Source organism: Plectropomus leopardus, chromosome 21 (genome assembly GCF_026936395.1).
Source record: "Plectropomus leopardus strain MGB_pleo_1.0 chromosome 21, ASM2693639v1, whole genome shotgun sequence".
NCBI lineage: Eukaryota > Metazoa > Chordata > Actinopteri > Perciformes > Serranidae > Plectropomus > Plectropomus leopardus.
In genome coordinates, this window is record NC_142196.1 from 22987888 (window position 1) to 23006562 (window position 18675).

The window sequence follows — 18675 nt, forward strand, 5'->3', positions numbered from 1 at the left end:
TTATATCATTTGTATAGTGCATCTTTCCTACGTTCAGAATCCCATTAATTTCCTATGTATACTGCATACAAAGATGCTGTCACATGAAAATTCAGTAAAAGCTGTTAAACAAAAAAAGGAGCTGCCACCCTCCTACATATCTATTTGAATTAGCTGCATTCATGAAAAACAGCAATAGACAAAACGTGGATGAAATTAACACAGTTGTACAATTTTCTGTAAGTCAACTTACAGAAATATCAACTTTTCAACGGACAAATTTATTTTTAGCAGTGTGAAAACTGTGACTGAGTCCCCTATCTGCTACATCTCATGCACCAGATTAGTTGGAGCAAACAAGAAATCAGATAAATAAAATGTTGCTATTCAGCTGAATGAATGAAGTACAACAAATGCCATTTGATTTTAAGGATAAAAATGTGGTTTGGGACAAATGGCAGCTTTGCATTCAGCCATATTTTGGGAACAATGTGAGCGTACAGAAAGACAGTGTAGAAAAAAGGATTATGCTGCTGTGGTGGTGACTCTAAATCCACTGAAACTGTTGTGAATTCAAGCTGACTACAGCTGCTGCCACCCACCACGCTACAAACATTTAGAGCCACCAGGGGGCAGTGTTTTAAGCTTCGACCACGGATTTTTTTTTTGGTGAAATGTTCCTTTAAGTGTGGCCTTAACTATCAGTGTTTGACTGTGTATCGCACATCTTTATTTCACCTGTAGGTCCGAGGGTTTGGCTTCGGTGACATCTTCAAAGACCAGCCGATCAAGCTCAGACCGCGCTCCATGGAAGTGGATGCAGAGGGAGACAAGGTGACACACACACACACACACACACACACACACACACACACACACACACACACAAACAAACACTTACATCATACATTTTTCAATACTTTGATCATTACATTGTGAAATGTGAGCGAAGGAAGTCCCAGTCTTGGCTCCTCCCCTTCCTCTGTCTCAGTTTTACAGCACAGGAAGTGGTTTTATGTTCACACACACACACACACACACACACACACACACACACACACACACACACACATACATCCTGCAGGGATTTGACAAGCAAAGCAGAAGTGAGAGCTCCACAGGGCACAGAGAGAGAGAGAGAGAGAGAGGAGGGGAGGTAATACAGTTGGTTTTCACTGACGTTTACATATTCACACACACTGTCTCCTGCTGCTGCTGGTGCCGGCGCTGATGTAGCAAAGCTCCGTGTGTCTGTCTGTCTGTGTTTAACTGGAACCAGAGGAGAGGACGGTAGGGTCAAGTTTTCTCTATTTCTGTTCGTCTCTTTTTCATTTACATTTTTGCTCTCTTCACTCATCTGATTTGTTTTATTTTCTTTCTTTCTCTCTCATATTCTTCTTTTATTCTAAGATTTCCTATCTGCTGAATTTGCCTGGTTTCACATGAAATTAAGCAGTTTCATGTGTTGTGGTTTAGCCTCAGTGCTGTTTAGTAACTCAGAAGTTTTGTTGTAGATACTGGAGATGAACTTACAGATAAAGCATGCAGAAAGCAGGTTTTTGTAAAAACAAGTTATGTGTCTGTTGATGGTCAAAATACTTAAAATGTTGTGTTACCCTGCCCAAAATACAGTGGGGGGGACTTTATACTTTATGATATATTTCTCATTAAAATAGTCGAAGTCTATGAAATTAAAGGGTCAGTTCACCAAAATTACAAAGAAAAAAACTAAGTTTCATTTCCCAATGGTTTCTGGCTGTGCAGATAGTTTTCACTTTTTTAACATTTGTCCTTTAAAGGATCAGTTTTTAAGAAGCTTAAAGTTCAGATATCTATGCAAATCAAACCAAAAGTATCTTTGTGGTCAGAAACCACTAGGAGGAAGAAAAGAAAGGTTTCAGGTTTAGTATTTGTGGTGAGCTGAACTTTTAATGCCATATATCTTACACCAACTATTTTACAAGGGGAAGGATTATGATCTTCCTTATTTTTTGTTGCAAATATACTATTACAGTGTTGGATGTTCATACAAAACATGATAAAAGTTTGATATCATGAGGTGAATGTTTGTAAAGTAACAAAAATCTCAGGATTCAAATGGTTCTCATTCTCTGTTTCTCAACTTTCGAACATGCTGACGTCAGCTCGTGACGGATTTTCTCATGTGGTCATCTGCTCCATGCACGCTGCTGCAAGTGTTTACAGTATGAGGCCTTAGCTGCTACATGTAGCCACATGCTATCATCATGGAAACATATAATCTTGGTTGCAGATGTTGTTCGTGTCTAACAACATGTCCAGTTTGGTTTAGAAGCTTTTATTGTAAATTTTTCAAAGCTGGAAAAAGTGCAGCCACACGCCGTCATTAGCCGGCAGCAAGTACGGTACTACACGAAGCTACATGCTAACGCTGGAGAAACATGCAATCTTGGTTGCAGATTATGTTCATTTCTCCCTCATTTCGGGTCATAGTCATACTGGGACACGTCTGGTTGTGTTTAAAAGCTTGGTTTCCTGGTTGTAATGTGGAAGACCCAGAAACGCTGACCAATCAGAACAGAGTGGGCTTTTTCAGCGAGCGGCCTAAAGAGACAGGAAACAAAATGGAGCATTTAAGACAGAGGGTTAAATACAAGTGTTCTAGCCCAGAAAATATGAGAAAAATACAATTTTTTCTGAACATAAAAGCATGTAAAGTTGTCTCGTAAAAACCCAAAATATAAGCATGAACCTAAAAATGAGCATATTAGGTCCTATTTTATTGCAAAAAATAATGTATATATAGATAAAGCATATATATATAGATAAATGATGATATATTTTAAATAGTATTCAGTGTTTCCCCAAAAACATTAGTCATGGCAGCTTTTAAAAGCAAATTTTGACCATCAAGAGACACAAAACTCTATGAAAACACAGACTTGTTATGATTTCTCTTTTACTTTGTGATCTAAGTCTGTATGATGTATTAGTTAACCAAAAGTCTAACTTCATCAACTACACCAAAAGTGAAACTTTTGTCACCTTCTTAGTAACCAAATGGTACTTAAACTAATAGAAAGTGACAGGATTGAAATAATATAATTTAAGTGTGTAAACAAAACAAAAACCAGTATGTAAAAAGCTTTATAAAAACTCTTATTAGTCGTGCTATAGCTCCTGCAGACATATAAGAGTCTCTGCGTTTGTTCTGGAGGATGTTTGTCAGCCGGTCCTGCTGAGCGGGAAGCTGTTCTGTTGCTTTATGGTGAGACGAGCCTTTCTGCCTTCTAATGAGGCTCTGGAGGAGTTGACTGCAGAGCGTCTCCATCCGGGACGAGGGGGACACTGAGTCATGCGAAGCCACGTCAACTTTATAATTGAACTGGAAGATTAGCTGTAAACTAAGTGGTCCTGATGTGCAGCTAAAACAGTGTTAAACAGAGTGATTTAATACTAGTTTAAGTGTATTTTGAGTACTGTTTTCACAGCCTAAATCTGTACATATTTCAGATCTCATTCTGGCAAAAGAGGAAGTTTTCTATGTTTCCTCCAGGTTTTTTTTTTTCCTTCGCAATGAGTCAACGTCACTCAGCCTTGTGACCAGCTGAGTCTTCGATGTGAAACAAACATCTCAGTGTAAACTTTAGAGGGGGCAGTCAATCTCTAAGGCAGCGTCATCCTCCAGGCTTATTCTGTGGTAGGACCAAATGAAGAGTTTCCATAAAGACATACTCGACATCGTTGTATTCATCGATGGGAAGTTTATTTTTAATCTGCCACTCAGCCCTGTGTGTCTCATCACTTTCCAGGCCTCATGAAAGCCCCCTCTGGTTTGCATTATTGGGCAATTCAAAATATTTGTATGCAATGAACTAAAAAATCTGTTGTGGATTTATTTAACTTGGCTAAAAAAAAGTGATTATTTCCTCAAAGTCAGCAGAACAATGGAGGGCTGTACCGAATTAATCGTCAGTCAGTCAGAGCAAAGCTTTGTGCGTACAGAAAAGTTCGGCTTCTTTAGTTATTTAGAGAACAAGGTAATGGTACAAGGGTCTGTCATGAAGTGTATTTACTGTCTATACTGGAGCTGGAAATATTGATGCTAAACGTGAACTAAAAGCTTTTATTTTTAGTCTGGCTTAGTGTCTTACTACTACCAGGAATTACATTTTATTAAGATCCTTTTTTTAATATTATTTCATATGTTGTTCTTGTTTTTGTTTCCGTTTCTTCAGTCAAACCCCAAACCACTTTGAACAGCAATCATTTTGTTTGAAAGGTGCTATGGAAATAAAATTTGTCTGAGTAATATACTATACATAAGCTAGGCGGCTGAGAGAAATAAACTGAATTGTTCTGTTTTGAAAGTCCTACGTAATATTATCTTCTGCAATTTTATGTGATGTTAGAAACAAGAAAAGGGCAGAAAACCTGCTTTAATAAATGTTTTTATATTATTAATGCTTTCAATGCCTCCGAATGCACTGTTTTGGTTCATTCTTACGGGTCTCATCATTATCGTCACATTAATGCAGGTGGTTGTACGCCACCTTCTCAGCACCCAACAGCAGCCAGACAAAAAATATAAACAACTCCATAAGACGACAGTATGTTGAAGGTGCTGGGTTGTTATCTCCAATTCTGGACGGGATCACGTGTGTGCATGTGTATGTGTGTCATCTCCTCTTGTAAACTACTGGACCAATCAGCCTAATGTCGTGTGCACATATATGACTGTGTGCTCAAGGATCTCTTGTGGTTGCGATGACTCTTTTTTTTATTTAGTATTTTTATTTTTGTATTGTATATTTAGTATAGTTTTATTGACTATGTTGCATGATCATGACCCACTGACTCCTCACTCCTCTTAATAGGCCTGTAGGGGCAGAGAGTTTTCTGACAGTCAGTTAGGCCAAACAAGCCTCACCGTCTGTTGCGGGCCACATTTTAGCCTTTGTCATGGCTCAAAAACTGACTTCTGAAGAAACATGCCCCTAGATACACCAGCAGAGATCTGAAGTCTTTTGGGTCATAAAATGTCACCTATTTAGGTCATGTGAAAACCAAATCAGTGTGCCGTTGAAATCGTCGCCTTTGAACATACTAAGCCACACGCTGCAGTGCAGCACCTCAACGTTGATCAGGTTTTTTTCACACTTTTGTTGTGACACCTACTGAGTAACTTTAGAAAACTGAAGCCATGTTTGAATATCCTGCCTCTGGTCACACTTAAGTTTACACTGATGCAGCTCTGAAACAGACAGATGTGCAGTGCAGTGGATGCAGCTTGCAGGGTCATGTCAGGTTTCTGCTGCACTCAAGAAGAAAAGAGTTCCCTTTTCGTTTTTCTGTTTGAAAGTAAAAGTGGTGAAATTCACAATGTTTGAATGTCTTAATCCTTACAAAAATAGCTGCAATACTACCTTTGCTTAGTACTACTGCTGTTGGTTAATATCTGTTGCTTGGAAGCATTGGTGGCATGTAAATAAGTACATTTATTCAAGCACTGTACCGTACTTTAGTGTAAATTTGAAGTACTTGTACTTTAGTATTTCTAATTCATAACTTTATACTACCTCACCACTTCATTTACCTACCGTTACTTCACTATTTTAATGTGACAGCTATAGTTAAATTAAAAATCAAAATTTTAGATCATAAACGTATGAAAAACCTTTAAGTTACACATTGTATAACAAAAACTACACAACCGCACATAAAAATTTAGCCAATACAAAAGTCGAATAATCTATTAGTTGATTTGTAAATTATCAGAAAGATAATAAGCAAAAAAATGCATGAAAAAAGCTGCTTAAACATTAATATTTGTGTAATAATAATCCAAAAAATCCACAAAAATAATGAACATAATGTATAGAATTAGATATACTACTGTACACGCACTCACAGGTGCTCTGTCTCTGCATTTTTACTTTTGATAGTTTTGGTACATTTTCCTTACTTCTAACAAGAGTATTTTTACAGTGTAGTATTAGTACTTTACCATTAGTAAAAATCTGAACACTTCCTGCACTGCAGCCTATAAGAGGCTCAGAAACAAATGATCTCGGACATGGAAACGTCTCAGTGATGTTGTAATGATGTGTCAATGCTTGTGGCACCACATGGGTCTCATTAGAGAGGGAGGAGGGAGAGAGAGGGGAGACGCTGACAGGGGAGGAGGAGGAGGAGGAGGAGGAGGAGGAGGTGGTGTGGGGTATTTTTTTCTCTCGGGCCGAACAGAACAGAGCAGTGTGTGTGTTCGGGACAGACCGGGTCTTGTGAATGTGTGTGTGTGTTTTCCTGTGGAAGAGCCACCCTGGTTCCACAAACACTGTCGAGGGATCCACTCCAGCCGGAAAACAACGGCTCCTTTAACAACCTACACCCCACACACACACACACACACACACACACACACACACACACACCAACTCAGCTCGGTGGTTTTTGTGCTATATTTGCTCTCATCCTCTCTAATTAGCTGGTTAGGTTGGAGCTGTGGGACAGTGATGTTCACTGGAGAAAAGCAATTGTATCAATTTAATTGTCGTTTATTTTGGTCTCTCAGCGTATGATTTTTATGCCTCTGTGCTGACGATATCTGTGCCTGGAGGCAATCATTTTTTGGATTCTTGTTCGTCCCGTTCTCATGAAAGTGATATCTCAAGTAGGGGTCAACCATTTTTTTTTTTAAGGGCTGTTACTGATTATTAGTAGTTAATGAGACCAATTATAAAATCATTAACAATTTCTTGGAAAACATTCAGTGATTTCACAGATGTTAGTTTCTTTTCACCAGTACTATAGAGTATACTACTTATAATATCACACCGACCACAGCTGTATCTAACAGTTTACAATACTCTCTAGAGACATCAGTGAAACTCACCATGGTGAGGGCAGGAAGTCCCAAACAGACTGGTTACACCAAAAAGAAAACTGTACCTCTTGTTACAAAACGATACCTGCTTCAGATATGTAGAAATGCATCTGAGCATAAGATCTGTGTGTGAAACTCAAGGTTTTCTTCCATCTGTCCCTCGCTCAGGCCAACGAGGGGAAAGCAGCGAGTGTTGCCACGGAAACCATGAAGACTGAACCTGATGGAAAGGCCAAAGGTGAGAAGTTACAGCTTCACTGATAATTCTAACAGAAACAGAAATATAAACAGCACAAGTCTTAGTTAAGCAGCAGCAGTTATTAGACTAATAACAGTTTACCATTTTCCAAAGCATGCCAGCGTTTTTAGATCACTTCCTCTCATGCAGAAACTTTCCTCTCCTTTGTCACACCATTGTAATAAAGTTGTGCCAAGCTTGAAAACACTTCCTTGTTGCCGTGTTCAGATGTTTGTGGAAAGCTCTGACAACCAAGTATTGGGAGTTTGGAAAAAGAAAAGGTAGTGCATTAACAAGCTGTGTTGAAGGAAACTTGAAACAGGATGACAAAACAATGAGAGAGCATGAATGCTGTGAAGGATAAAGTGACTTTCAAACTTTTTGTGATGGCGATTTGCAGTTAAGTTTCTGAGCTGTGTTTTTGTAAGACAACTTATTTTGTCAAAATGTATTTAAAATAATCTTTTTTCTAAATAATCCTTGAATTTTCTGCTCCTCCAATCCGCATGTCAAAGTAGCTTTCAGTGAGATACTGAAGACTAAATTGTGTGTGTGTGTGTGTGTGTGTGTGTGTGTGTGTGTGTGTGTGTGTGTGTGTGTGAAAAGGTGAATATGACTTGCAGTGTAAAAGCGCTTTGAGTGATGAGAGGACTATAAAAGTGCTATGTAAGTTTAAGTCCATTTACCAAGTCTATTTACATATGAAATGGGGGGTTTCTTCACCAGAAAATTTTGAGCATCAAAAACTTAATATTCTGCAGTCAGGTGAATTTTTATGCACCCATTTTCCACCTCAATTTGTGGTGTAAATGTCGGTTATTTTGTAATTAAAAGCTACTTTTGTGGGGACAGATGTACATCAAGGATTTTTTATTGTTATTAGATAATATACATTATAATGAATAAAACCCAGAGTCAACAAATAAGTAGTTAAGTAAATAAATAAAAAGATACAGTGAGCAGTTCAGTGTGCAGTCCACAGTAAAATCATAAAATCTTAAAAACTTAAAAATATCAAAATACCCCGAGGAATAAATATAACAAATATTAAAATCATAATAGAGTGACAAAGTATGTCCAAAAATTGAGGGGGGAGTGCATGTTGTGCACGTCATACATACAGTTCTCCGTGGAAACCTCCTCTACTCTCTTGTTTTTCAGCTGTTTTCTTTAACTTGAGTTTGTCCTATATTCGATCGGCAGGGCGCGAGCTCTGTAAAGTCCTGTTTCCATACGAAGCACAAAACGAAGATGAGCTGCAACTCAAAGAGGGAGAAATCATCACCATTATCACCAAGGTAAGTTAGCGTATATGTGTGTGGGTACGTGTGTGTGCCTGCTTTGATTTCTGCATCATTTGGTTAGTTTGATTTGTTTGTGCGGGTAAGCACAATTTGCATCCAGGTGCGCATTAAATACACTGACCGTGCACTTAAATTGTAGTTAAAACAAGCTGCTGTCTGTCGTGCAGGAGTGTGCTGATGCTGGCTGGTGGATGGGGGAGATCGGAGGACGGCAAGGTGTCTTCCCAGATAACTTTGTCAAGCTAATAGAAGGGGAGAAAGAGGTAATTTTGGCATGTTAAAGTCATCTGTTTACTGCGATATTAGAAGCCCTGAAAGTCTCAAAGACGTGATACATTCTTGACGTGTTTTTGTGTCTGTGTTTCCAGAGACCAAAGAAACCACCTCCTCCGAGTGCACCCTCAGCTAAACACACCACAGGTACAGTCACATCTTATTTCTTTCCTCTCATGTATGCTTATGTTCTAAAAAAGAAACAGAAATCTGTGAACTCTGACCTGTAGAGAGAAAGTCCGAGGTCAAGAAGGTTCCTCCGGAGCGACCTGAACATCTGCCACAGAGAGACCAGCATGGAGGTACAGTTCAGACCACTTTGGCCCTCCTCAGCTCACCTTCAGCCTGCAACTTTCTACTGATCTGTTCAGCTGGCAATCGACAGATCACTAACTAACCTGTTTTACTAATGCAGCATTGCTTTGCAGGATAGTTTTACAGATCAAAAAAAACAATTTCAGTGTGAAACATGATGATGGGGATGTTTTTCAGTCATAAACACACACCAGCTTTCTGTGGAAATAAAAATCACTTGCAGCGTTTGTCCTCTGTTGTAAAGTGGAGGAACACACTTGTGATTGAAGAAGCGGTGTCGACAGGCTTCTGTATGCAACAGGAAGTTTTGGGCACCGTGGTTTTGATGTTGACTAACGCTTTCACAAACTGGTGCGAGACACAAGCTTCCCGTTGCCTCTTTTATCTTATTCATGCAAAACAAGTAGAAATCACTTAGGGTGTCCACTAACTCACCTGGTAGAGCGGGCGTCCCATATATAAAGGCTGTGTCCTTGCCGCATGGGCCGCAAGTTCAAGTCCGTGAACCCTTTAGTAGTCACAGTAAGAAATGCCTTGCAAAACAAAATATACAACATTATAGACCATCGAATATGGGAGCAAAATGCATCAGTTTATTAAGAAGAAAAACAATAACGAACAAAAAACGTGCTAAAGTCAATATAATATAATACAAATCTGAAAACAAAAATAACATCATAGAATAGACATATAAAAATAAATAAACAAAAATAAATCAATATAAATAAAAATGAATCTAGTAAAAAACAAATTGTCAATTTGATATGATAAATATCTGAAAATAAAAGTAACTTCAAAACTCATAAACCAAAATCAAGCTACATAACAGTACTTACAAATACTCCTGTCACCACTTTGACCTGATCTCCCTGATCCTCTTTGCTGTCTCCCCCTCCAGTTTTTTTTCATGCTTCTTGTTTTTTGTTTCCCTCCTGTTCTTGCAGCTTTGGGCAACTCCAGACCTTTCTTCTTCTTTCTTCTTTCGTTTTCATTCTTTAACAACCGTCTTTGGCTTTGCTTTCGTCTTCTCTGTTCAGATTTACTTCATCACTTATTCCTACCTGGCTCTCACTTTATTATACATGTGTGAGTGTTTGAGTCACGCGATCACCTTGACATGTGTGTATTTATGTTTTACAACGTTCCTGTATTTGTTTGTTTGTTTGTTTTTTATCAAGTTATTTTTCCATTTGAACATCTGTGTGTGTTATATGACTTGTGTGTGTGTAGGTGAAGAGGTGAAGATTGGAGACATCCCAAAGCCCTCCCTTCCATCTATTCTCCCCAAGAAACCCCTCCCCCCAAAGACAAGCTCCTCCTCTTCCTCCCAACCCCCACGGCGTCCTGAGAGACCGCCCACTTTAGCGTCAGTACACACACGCACTTACGAAAAAAAAAAAATCCCATGTACTGCTGAGCGTATCCAGCCTAATATTGTTGTATGGTTTACCTGCTCAGGTGTGAAAGCCCCAAGTCTGAGGGCGGGGCTTCGACACCAGATTCTGCCCCTGACAGGTCACATGACGCTGGTGAGTTTGACCGACAGGAGCGTCGCCCAATGAGATCTAGATATGGTGCCTCTGTGAGAGCGCTGTGTGAAATTTAATCTTCTGAGATAATAATCAGGTGTGTGTGTTTGTTTCTGATGTGTGTTTGTGCAGATGTGGACCTCGACGCTGTGGTGGCGTCAACAGAGAAGCTGAGTCATCCGACGGCGTCGCGGCCGAGAGTCACAGACCGCCGGCCTCGCTCGCAGATCATCACACCTGTGAGTGTGTTTTTAGTCTGCTTGTCATAAAGGGGTGTCCTGAGTATGAGGATGATGTGCACTAATTTGTCACAACGAGAAGTTGAAGAAGGTAAATTAGGGCCACTGTTGACTTTTTTAAAAAAAAAAATGGAGGGCATTATTCTGAGAAAAAAACTCAGAATTTCCGAGATTAATGTCACAAATTTGCAGGGGAAACAGCTGGATAATCTCTACATTTATTAAGTCGCAAATTTGTGAGAAAAAGAGAGGGAAAAAAAGTCAAAGAACCACATCATTTCATTTCGGATCAACCTCATCACACAGAAACTGCCATAAAATAAATCATAATATTGTATTATAATTATTGAGGCGTTCATGTATTCATGGCTTCATATTACAGCTGGCTAGCTTTTGAATTTCAGTAAGGATCAATACTTTTTTTATTTTCATCCATAATAATATATTATAATTTCTTTTTTGATTATATCTAGGTTATCACATAAATGTAGTGAAGTACAGTATTTTCCTCTGAATTGTAGCGGCATAGGAGTACGAAGTGTAAAAGAATGGAAATGGTCAAGAAGATGTACCTTAAAATTGTACTTAAGTACAGTTCCTAAGTAAATAAACTGAGTTACTTTCCACCACAGGTCACAGTGCAACCCACACAGTAAATGGAGGAGCTGTTTACAGCAGCAAACATCAAACAAATAAGGGCTGCAACTAGTCATTGATTAATCTGGGTTTTTTTTCAGTTGTTTGAATAATCATTTAGGCTATAAAATGTTGAGAGAGAGAGTCCATGATAACTAATTCAGATTGTATTCTCTGTCAGACTAATAGACTAAAGATAGTAAAGGTTTCATTGACAGTGTCATTTCAAAGTCACAGTTTTGATTTGTCATTTCAGTTTAGCACAAAACAGTGTTGTATATAGTACAAACTGCAAACTTTATGCAGTTTTAAACTGGCACACAACTTCTTTTGAGTTACATAACTGTCTGGTATCTATGCTAATGTTTGAGCATTCAGTATGTTGACTATTTATGATGCAAATGTGGCCAACTTTTTGCACGAATTAATATAAAACTTGTGTTTTGATGCAAAACCGGAGGAAAGTGGAGGGCACTATTTTGATGAATTATGACTGTACTTTTAATTTTATAATTTTAATTTAAGTATATATCTGTATATGACTTCAGAATGCTACAGATATTAAAAAATACGTCTCTCTTGCAGTCTTCCCTGTCCAGTATTGACCTGGAGCCGCCTGCAGTGGAGGAGAGGAAGGAGAAGGACAGAGGGAAGGAGGAGCTGGAATCTGTCCCCTCCAGACCTGTAGAGGTTTCCCTGAGGAAAGGAGTTCCCATCATCGCTGTACGACCACCTTCACTGGTCACTATTTATTTCATCCAGCAGAGGGCGCCGCGCCACTGATATTCATCTTACTGAGTTGTTTTAAAACTGCTTGTGTTGGTTTTTATTACTCATAAAGACCTCATAGAGTGCTTGCTTGTAAATGCGACATCTTAGTTTGCTGATGGATTACAAAATTATTTTTAGTAAAACATATATATTTCACGGTAAATGCTGATACAATCAGTAACAAATGCATTTTTTCTTCCTCAACACAAATATTTTGTCCAAAAGGTTATTTAAAAATTTCTGAATTTTTTAAAGCATTTTAAGGACTTTTCCGATGTAAACTGCTTAAAAAAAATCTTACTACAAAGTCAAATATTCTTGCTGTAATTTGGAGTCTTTATCCAAAGCTCTTCAGATTCATCAGTTGTATTTTAGATGTTTGGGGAGGACATAATAATTTCTAAATAATTTTTTGTGATGAACATTTTTATAGACTTTTAGAAGGGCATAGGGATACAAACATGCTCAAAACAAGGACTAAAGTACAATATATACATTTGTTACTTAAAACAGGACTAGGACATTAACTAGCAAAACACATATATGTAAATAAAATCTAAAAAATACAACAAGTGAAAATAAGAGTAGAAAATCAGCTGTGTTGTTAGTGGAACCAAATGAGCAGATGCATGGGTCTGTATGATTCCTGAATTCTTCAAAGTCTCTGATCTGTGTTTCCATTTACCTTCAGGGCCCTGACAGTAAAGCACCACTACCCGCCAAGCCCTCTGTCCTGACCCCGCCCAACGCCGGCCATCGCCCCGCGTCCCCGTCTTCCTCCTCGGGTCTGAGCCCCTCCCCCGAGCTCCGGCATTCACCTCTGACCCCCCCGACACTTGAGGAACTCAGGAACCAGCTGAGAGACCTGAAGGCCTCCGTAGAACTGCTGAAGAGCCAGCACAGGTACATTATACGCACAGTGAATACCTACAAATGTGTGTGTATGGCCATACATGAGTGTGTGTGTCATGATCTGTTTGTGTGTGTCTCAGGCAGGAGATGAAGCAGCTGACAAATGCGCTGGATGATGAGAAGAAGATTCGTCTTAGTTTACAGGTGAGACTCGAAAAGAGTTTAGATGTTTGTTAATGAAACAAACAAACAAAGAAGGTTCAGAATTATGGGAGTAGAAAGGACCATTCACATTTTCATGATGGCCACCGCTGTTAGTTGCCTTCAGGCACAAACTGATTAGAATCAGAGAAACACTGATTTTTAACGTGAAACTGCTTTATTCAGTTTTTTTGTTTTTTGTTGGGGTTTTTTTTGGTTTTTTTTACAATTTTAAATCAGCCGGTCTGTTTGTTCTTGACAGGAGGAGACCACTGCGAATGATTTCCCTGTAAAAACCTCCTGAACTATGAAGTTTTACCTTATTGCAATCTGCATCCACACAGCTAAATCTTACACACTGCTCCTTCCTGTCAGGAAAAAAAAAGTATTATAGACTATAGAAATATTTGATTAAAGAAGTATTTCACCCAAAAAATTAAATTATAATGATAGTAATAAAAACAACTTCATTTATATAGCACCTTTACAAACTTCTAAAGCTAAATACGGCACTTAAAAGTGTTTTTCTGAATGAGGCACCGCTTAGATGGAGGGAAGTTTGCCACCGTTTATTTACACACACTTTTGTGATACAAAGCTGGTTGGATATCGCTTAAGTATCCCTTTAATTTAAAAAAATATATGTAAAAATATGAAAATAATTCATTCATTCCCTGGTAGCGCCACTGAAATCTCAAGGATGTTATTAGCAGCAGCCAAATGTCTTCAACTGTATGAGAAATTAAATTTCAGAATTTCCGTCTTTGTTTGACAGATGGAAGTAGAGCACATAAAGAAGACCCTGTTAAAATGAAGACTAAAGCATCCTCTTATCACCACATCGGAGGCCAACCTTTGGAAACATTATCACTGTTGGCCCGAGACACTTCCGCCAAAATAAAGTTTGTGCCAAATGATCATCACCATCAACATCAGCGACAATACAGTACCATGGAATCAGCCACCTCCCCCCTTTGACGCCGCCTTATCCTGCGTTCTTTAATTTTCTTTTAAAGAGGCTTCTCTTGTTTTGTTTACCGCTCTCTTGTCGAAGCTTGCTGTGCCACCGGTACTGACTGACCGAGGACCTCGCTGGTACTTTTTTGTTTTCTTTAGTGTGAAGGAAACTTGGAACTCGACCTTCGTAGCCCGGTTGGTTCAGACGACCTCTGTGCTGGTCTGTGTCCACTCTGTGGCCTTCACCTGTATGTGTGTGTGTGCATGTGTAAGTGTTTGTTTTCCATCCATGTGAGGACTGTTACGTTAGACCTTTGCAATAGGGACATTTTTCTAAAGTGAGGTTGTTTTTGGCCAGATCATGACTTCTTCAACAGGAAAGATTAAGGTTAAGATTTGGGTTGATCAAAGCTTATACTTTGAGGCACATTTTTAACATTGTTTGACACACTGAGCTTGATGTTTCTATGGTACACTGCAGGCGGGTGATTTTGAAGCATCGACTATTAACAGCACTGGCATTTGGACGTATTTCCATAACCATTTTTCTGCTTGATGTCGGGATTTTTTAAATTTGCAGTCAAATATTCTAGTAGTTTGGAGGCTAAAATTATAAGCACATCATGATCCCTGAAATCATGACATTAAGTACTGATACTACAGGTGCTATTTTAAGAAATAGTTGGACATTTTGGGAATTATGCTTGTTTGCATAATTTGCACAAGGTCCTTGAGGTCCTTACCCACTCTGGGTGCGTTTGTAAATCCATTCTTACACTCTACACTAAAATGAGAGAGCTGTTGTTTAAAGTCACAGAGCGTTCTGTTTCTCTACGAATTAACCAACGGTTAAGTTCATTACACATTCACTCCGTTCGATGCTCTGCTGCTCCTTTTCCCCAGACAGAGTGCGCAGAGTGTGGTGCTCTGGATAACTGAACGGTACGTTCCAACAGCGCTCCCAATTTTTTGTGCCAGAGTGCGTTTCTAAATGCATCATATTGAACAGAGCATTGAGGGATTTCAGTTTGGCATGTTAAATTAGTATCAAGTGACAGCTGACTTTGAATTTTTGATTAGCTTTATCCATATTACGTGATATGGATCGGGGATAACCGTGCCCCAAAAAAACCTGGCCTTAGGAAACTGTGGAAAAACTAAACTGACAATGTTTCAAATTTGAATTGAGGCTCTTTTCTTTCATTTTTTATGCCTATTACTATGCATGTAAGACCCTAAATAACATATTAAGAAAATTTTGGGTGATTTGGGTTCCCAGAGGCTTTAACATACAGTCATGAAAGTGGTTATCTATCTTCTCATCCAGCTCACAATTTGAGAGAAAAGAAACATAATTCCCAAACTATCAACAATTTCTTTGACATAATCCAGAACTGTCCTGTGATATTTGTCTGCAAATTAAAGTTATATGCAAAGAAAAGCACATGCCGCTGCATGAACACGCCTATAATGTTTATCAAGCCTTCTGGACCAAAACATTTTGTTTTACTTTTTTTTTTTTTTTTGCCTTTGCACTTTTGCAGCACGACTCCAGAAACCTCATGAAACAGCTGTGCTGGTCGCATCATACCCCCTCCCAAAAAAAACATGATCAAAACTGAGATCCATGTGCGTCTGATGTTTCTGGTGCTCTTTTGGCAGCGGGTGAAGGGTAAAGTTGAGGACAGGGTTGTAAGAATGTAGTCAGTGAAAGGACCTCACAGATAAAAATGTGTGTGCATGTCTGTGTGTGTGTGTGTGTGTGTGTTTGGTAGCATGAACGGCTGTTTGCCTCCCTTCCTTACATGTGCACAGAATCTATGGCAACCCGTCACTGTGGCCTTCCTGTTTATTGACTCCAAATCTTTCTTTTTCTCTCTTTCTCTCTGTCTTTCTTTCTGTCTTTCTTTCTTTCGTATGACAACAAGAAAACTGCTACAACTGAGTCTACAAGTTGTTTTCTTGACTTGGTCCTTCCTCTCCAGGATAGTGATAAATATATACTTTTATATTTCAGTGTAATAAAGATGCTATTATGTACTGTACGTGTGCATGTTTAATTTTTTTTTAAAATTACTAATCATGTTTAAATTGTCTGCTGGTAACGTATAATATACTGTACTGTATGAAGGTGAATATTCATTCTGTTGCTCTTTTCACTGTTTATTCAAGCAGCTGGTGCTCCTTTATAGATAACTGTTACAGAGCAGGGTGTATGTGTGTGTGTGTGTGTGTGTGTGTGTGTGTTTGTGACAGATGGAAACTGGATGACTGACTGAACAAAAACAGAAGTAAAATTCCTAAATCAGCATTAATGGGCACCACAACCACTGCAGAATTTCTGCAACAGCATTTATTTCAGTGTGACTTTAGAAAAAAAAGGGGGAATAACGCCATTTAAAATCCCTAAAAATGTCATACAATGTCATTCAACTTTACTTTTGCTGTATACAGTGGGTTTTTAGATTGTTACTAAAAACATTTTTTGGGTACGTAAGTGTTGAAAAACCCTCCCATTTTTTGTAGGAGGTGGTAGAGACCAAAATCAGAGCTAAAAGGAGAGTGAATATTGGACATGGGCTATATTCATTATGTGGGCACAAATAAGACCCCAAATTTGTGATATATCGACTTAAGAGCAGATAATAGCCCAGGCAGCCTCTATTAACCCTCAAATTGCCAAAAAAAAACCATTTATGGCATGTTTACAAAGTTAGTTAAAAGTTAGTTCTTCACAATTCATGGTTTTTCATTAAATCAATTCTTTTATTTTTTAACATGTAAAATGAACAACAAACACAATAATACACAACACCACCCCCCACTGCCACCCCAATCACATCACAATAGGCCTTACAGAATCTACTGAAAAAAATTGTTTGGGGGAAAAAGAGACATAAAAAAATATATATATATATATTTTTTCTTTTGTGTGCCTCTGCACTGACTATAGCCATGGCCAGAGGCATTTTGTTGTCAGGTTGTCCATCAGTTCCTTTCCCCTGAATGTGATAGTCCTTGACGCATTTCTTCAAATCTGGCACAAACGTCCACCTGGACTCAAGAAGACACAGGTCACGTGACTGCACAAAACATGTTTTTGGCCATAATTTAAGAAATTAATATGCCAGTTATGACAAAATTTCACACAAATGTCCAGGAGAATGAAGTGATGGCATTTTATGTCCAAAAGGTCAAAGGCCAGCTTAACCGTGACATCATGACGTCCTGCAAAAACACTTCTTGGCAGTTACTCATTGTCATATCTCAGGAACAGTGGGAGAGACATTTGGTCAGATACTGAAGCGGTGACTCTAATCTCGTTTGCCCACATTGAAACTGTGCTGATTGTAGATGTTCTGTGCTTATGTTTGTGGCGGATACCCCATCTAATAAGCTTGCTGCATTTGAACTAGAAGCTCCACAGCAGGAGACTTATAGCTTCCATGTCAGACTCCTGCCAACTGAATAAAATAAGATTACTAGGGCTACCGTAAATATTGAGAATCAGTTTTCTTGTGCTGCATACAGATACCTTTCATTAGCATGTAAGCCTCTGAAACCTTAGAAAACTATGAAAAAAATATAAATATATATAATATAATATAAAATATTTTAAAAATATGGGGGGAAAAGCCATAATGAGCAACTTGACAAGAAATGTCCCAAAAACTGCAAAAAAAATTATAAAAGGTGACAAGATAATGATCTGAAAATTAGCTGCAGGGATATCACATATTATCAGAAATGAGGGGAAAGTGGCCAGAAAACTACTGTAATTCTATTAATTACATATTTAAAATTATGTTGAAGAAATTTAAAATATATATATATATTTTTAACTTTAATATTATAAAAAAAATAGCACTGCCTTGAGGTCATTTTCTTGTAGTTCTTATTTTCTTATTTTCATGAATATTTTTGTACCTTTTTACTAAATACTTGCTATTTTTTTGGCCATTTGTTGTTAAGTTGCCTGTCACCCTCTTCTCATGTTTTTAAAAGAGATCAAGCCATCTCACTCATGTTTCAAAGGGTTAAATCGCTAAAAGAGAACAACAGCATTGTGGTTCTTCTAGACAGAACAGGAACGTTTCCAGGTATTCAGGAGGAACCAGTGACCCCTTTTTAGAAACACACACATGAAACTTGTGCCCCCCCTCAGCAGGGTGTGATGGATGGCTTGTGGCTGTCAGCACAGTCCGGCATTAACACGTGCCACCGCTGCGTAACAGATCCAGACCTGCTGGGAAAGACTGCAAAACAATGTTATAATTCATTAAAAACTAATGAATAAAGGAGGAGGGAAAACTTCAAGCATTGGAGCCTTGCTCCTGGAGTGCTTATTTTATTTGGTGAACATAAGTAAGAATAACTTGGCTGCGGGTGGCGAACACGACCAGAAGGACATACCGTTTTATATTTAGACAACCAGAGAGACGGTGATAACATTTCACACTGTGGACAGCGCAGTCCTGATTGTATCCTAAAGTATAAACAATCTCCCTCATGCAGT

General features: G+C 38.6%; 1 protein-coding gene across 3 annotated transcripts in view; it reads left to right on the plus strand.

Moving 5' to 3' along the window:
• The window catches only part of sh3kbp1 (SH3-domain kinase binding protein 1), a 41281-nt gene extending 25077 nt beyond the window's left edge, over positions 1–16204 (plus strand). For 2 of the 3 annotated variants that reach the window (XM_042510202.2, XM_088072062.1), the window contains exons 7-19: positions 724–813; positions 7013–7082; positions 8286–8380; positions 8554–8649; positions 8755–8806; positions 8890–8961; positions 10205–10340; positions 10433–10503; positions 10636–10742; positions 11964–12119; positions 12841–13052; positions 13142–13205; positions 13978–16204. In XM_042510202.2, the coding sequence (XP_042366136.2) occupies positions 724–813; positions 7013–7082; positions 8286–8380; positions 8554–8649; positions 8755–8806; positions 8890–8961; positions 10205–10340; positions 10433–10503; positions 10636–10742; positions 11964–12119; positions 12841–13052; positions 13142–13205; positions 13978–14016 (1260 nt within the window). In that variant the 3' untranslated portion in view covers positions 14017–16204. The remainder of the gene's footprint in view (positions 1–723; positions 814–7012; positions 7083–8285; positions 8381–8553; positions 8650–8754; positions 8807–8889; positions 8962–10204; positions 10341–10432; positions 10504–10635; positions 10743–11963; positions 12120–12840; positions 13053–13141; positions 13206–13977) is intronic. The other variant, XM_088072063.1, reaches the window with a different exon arrangement.
• Positions 16205–18675: the final 2471 nt, after the last annotated feature.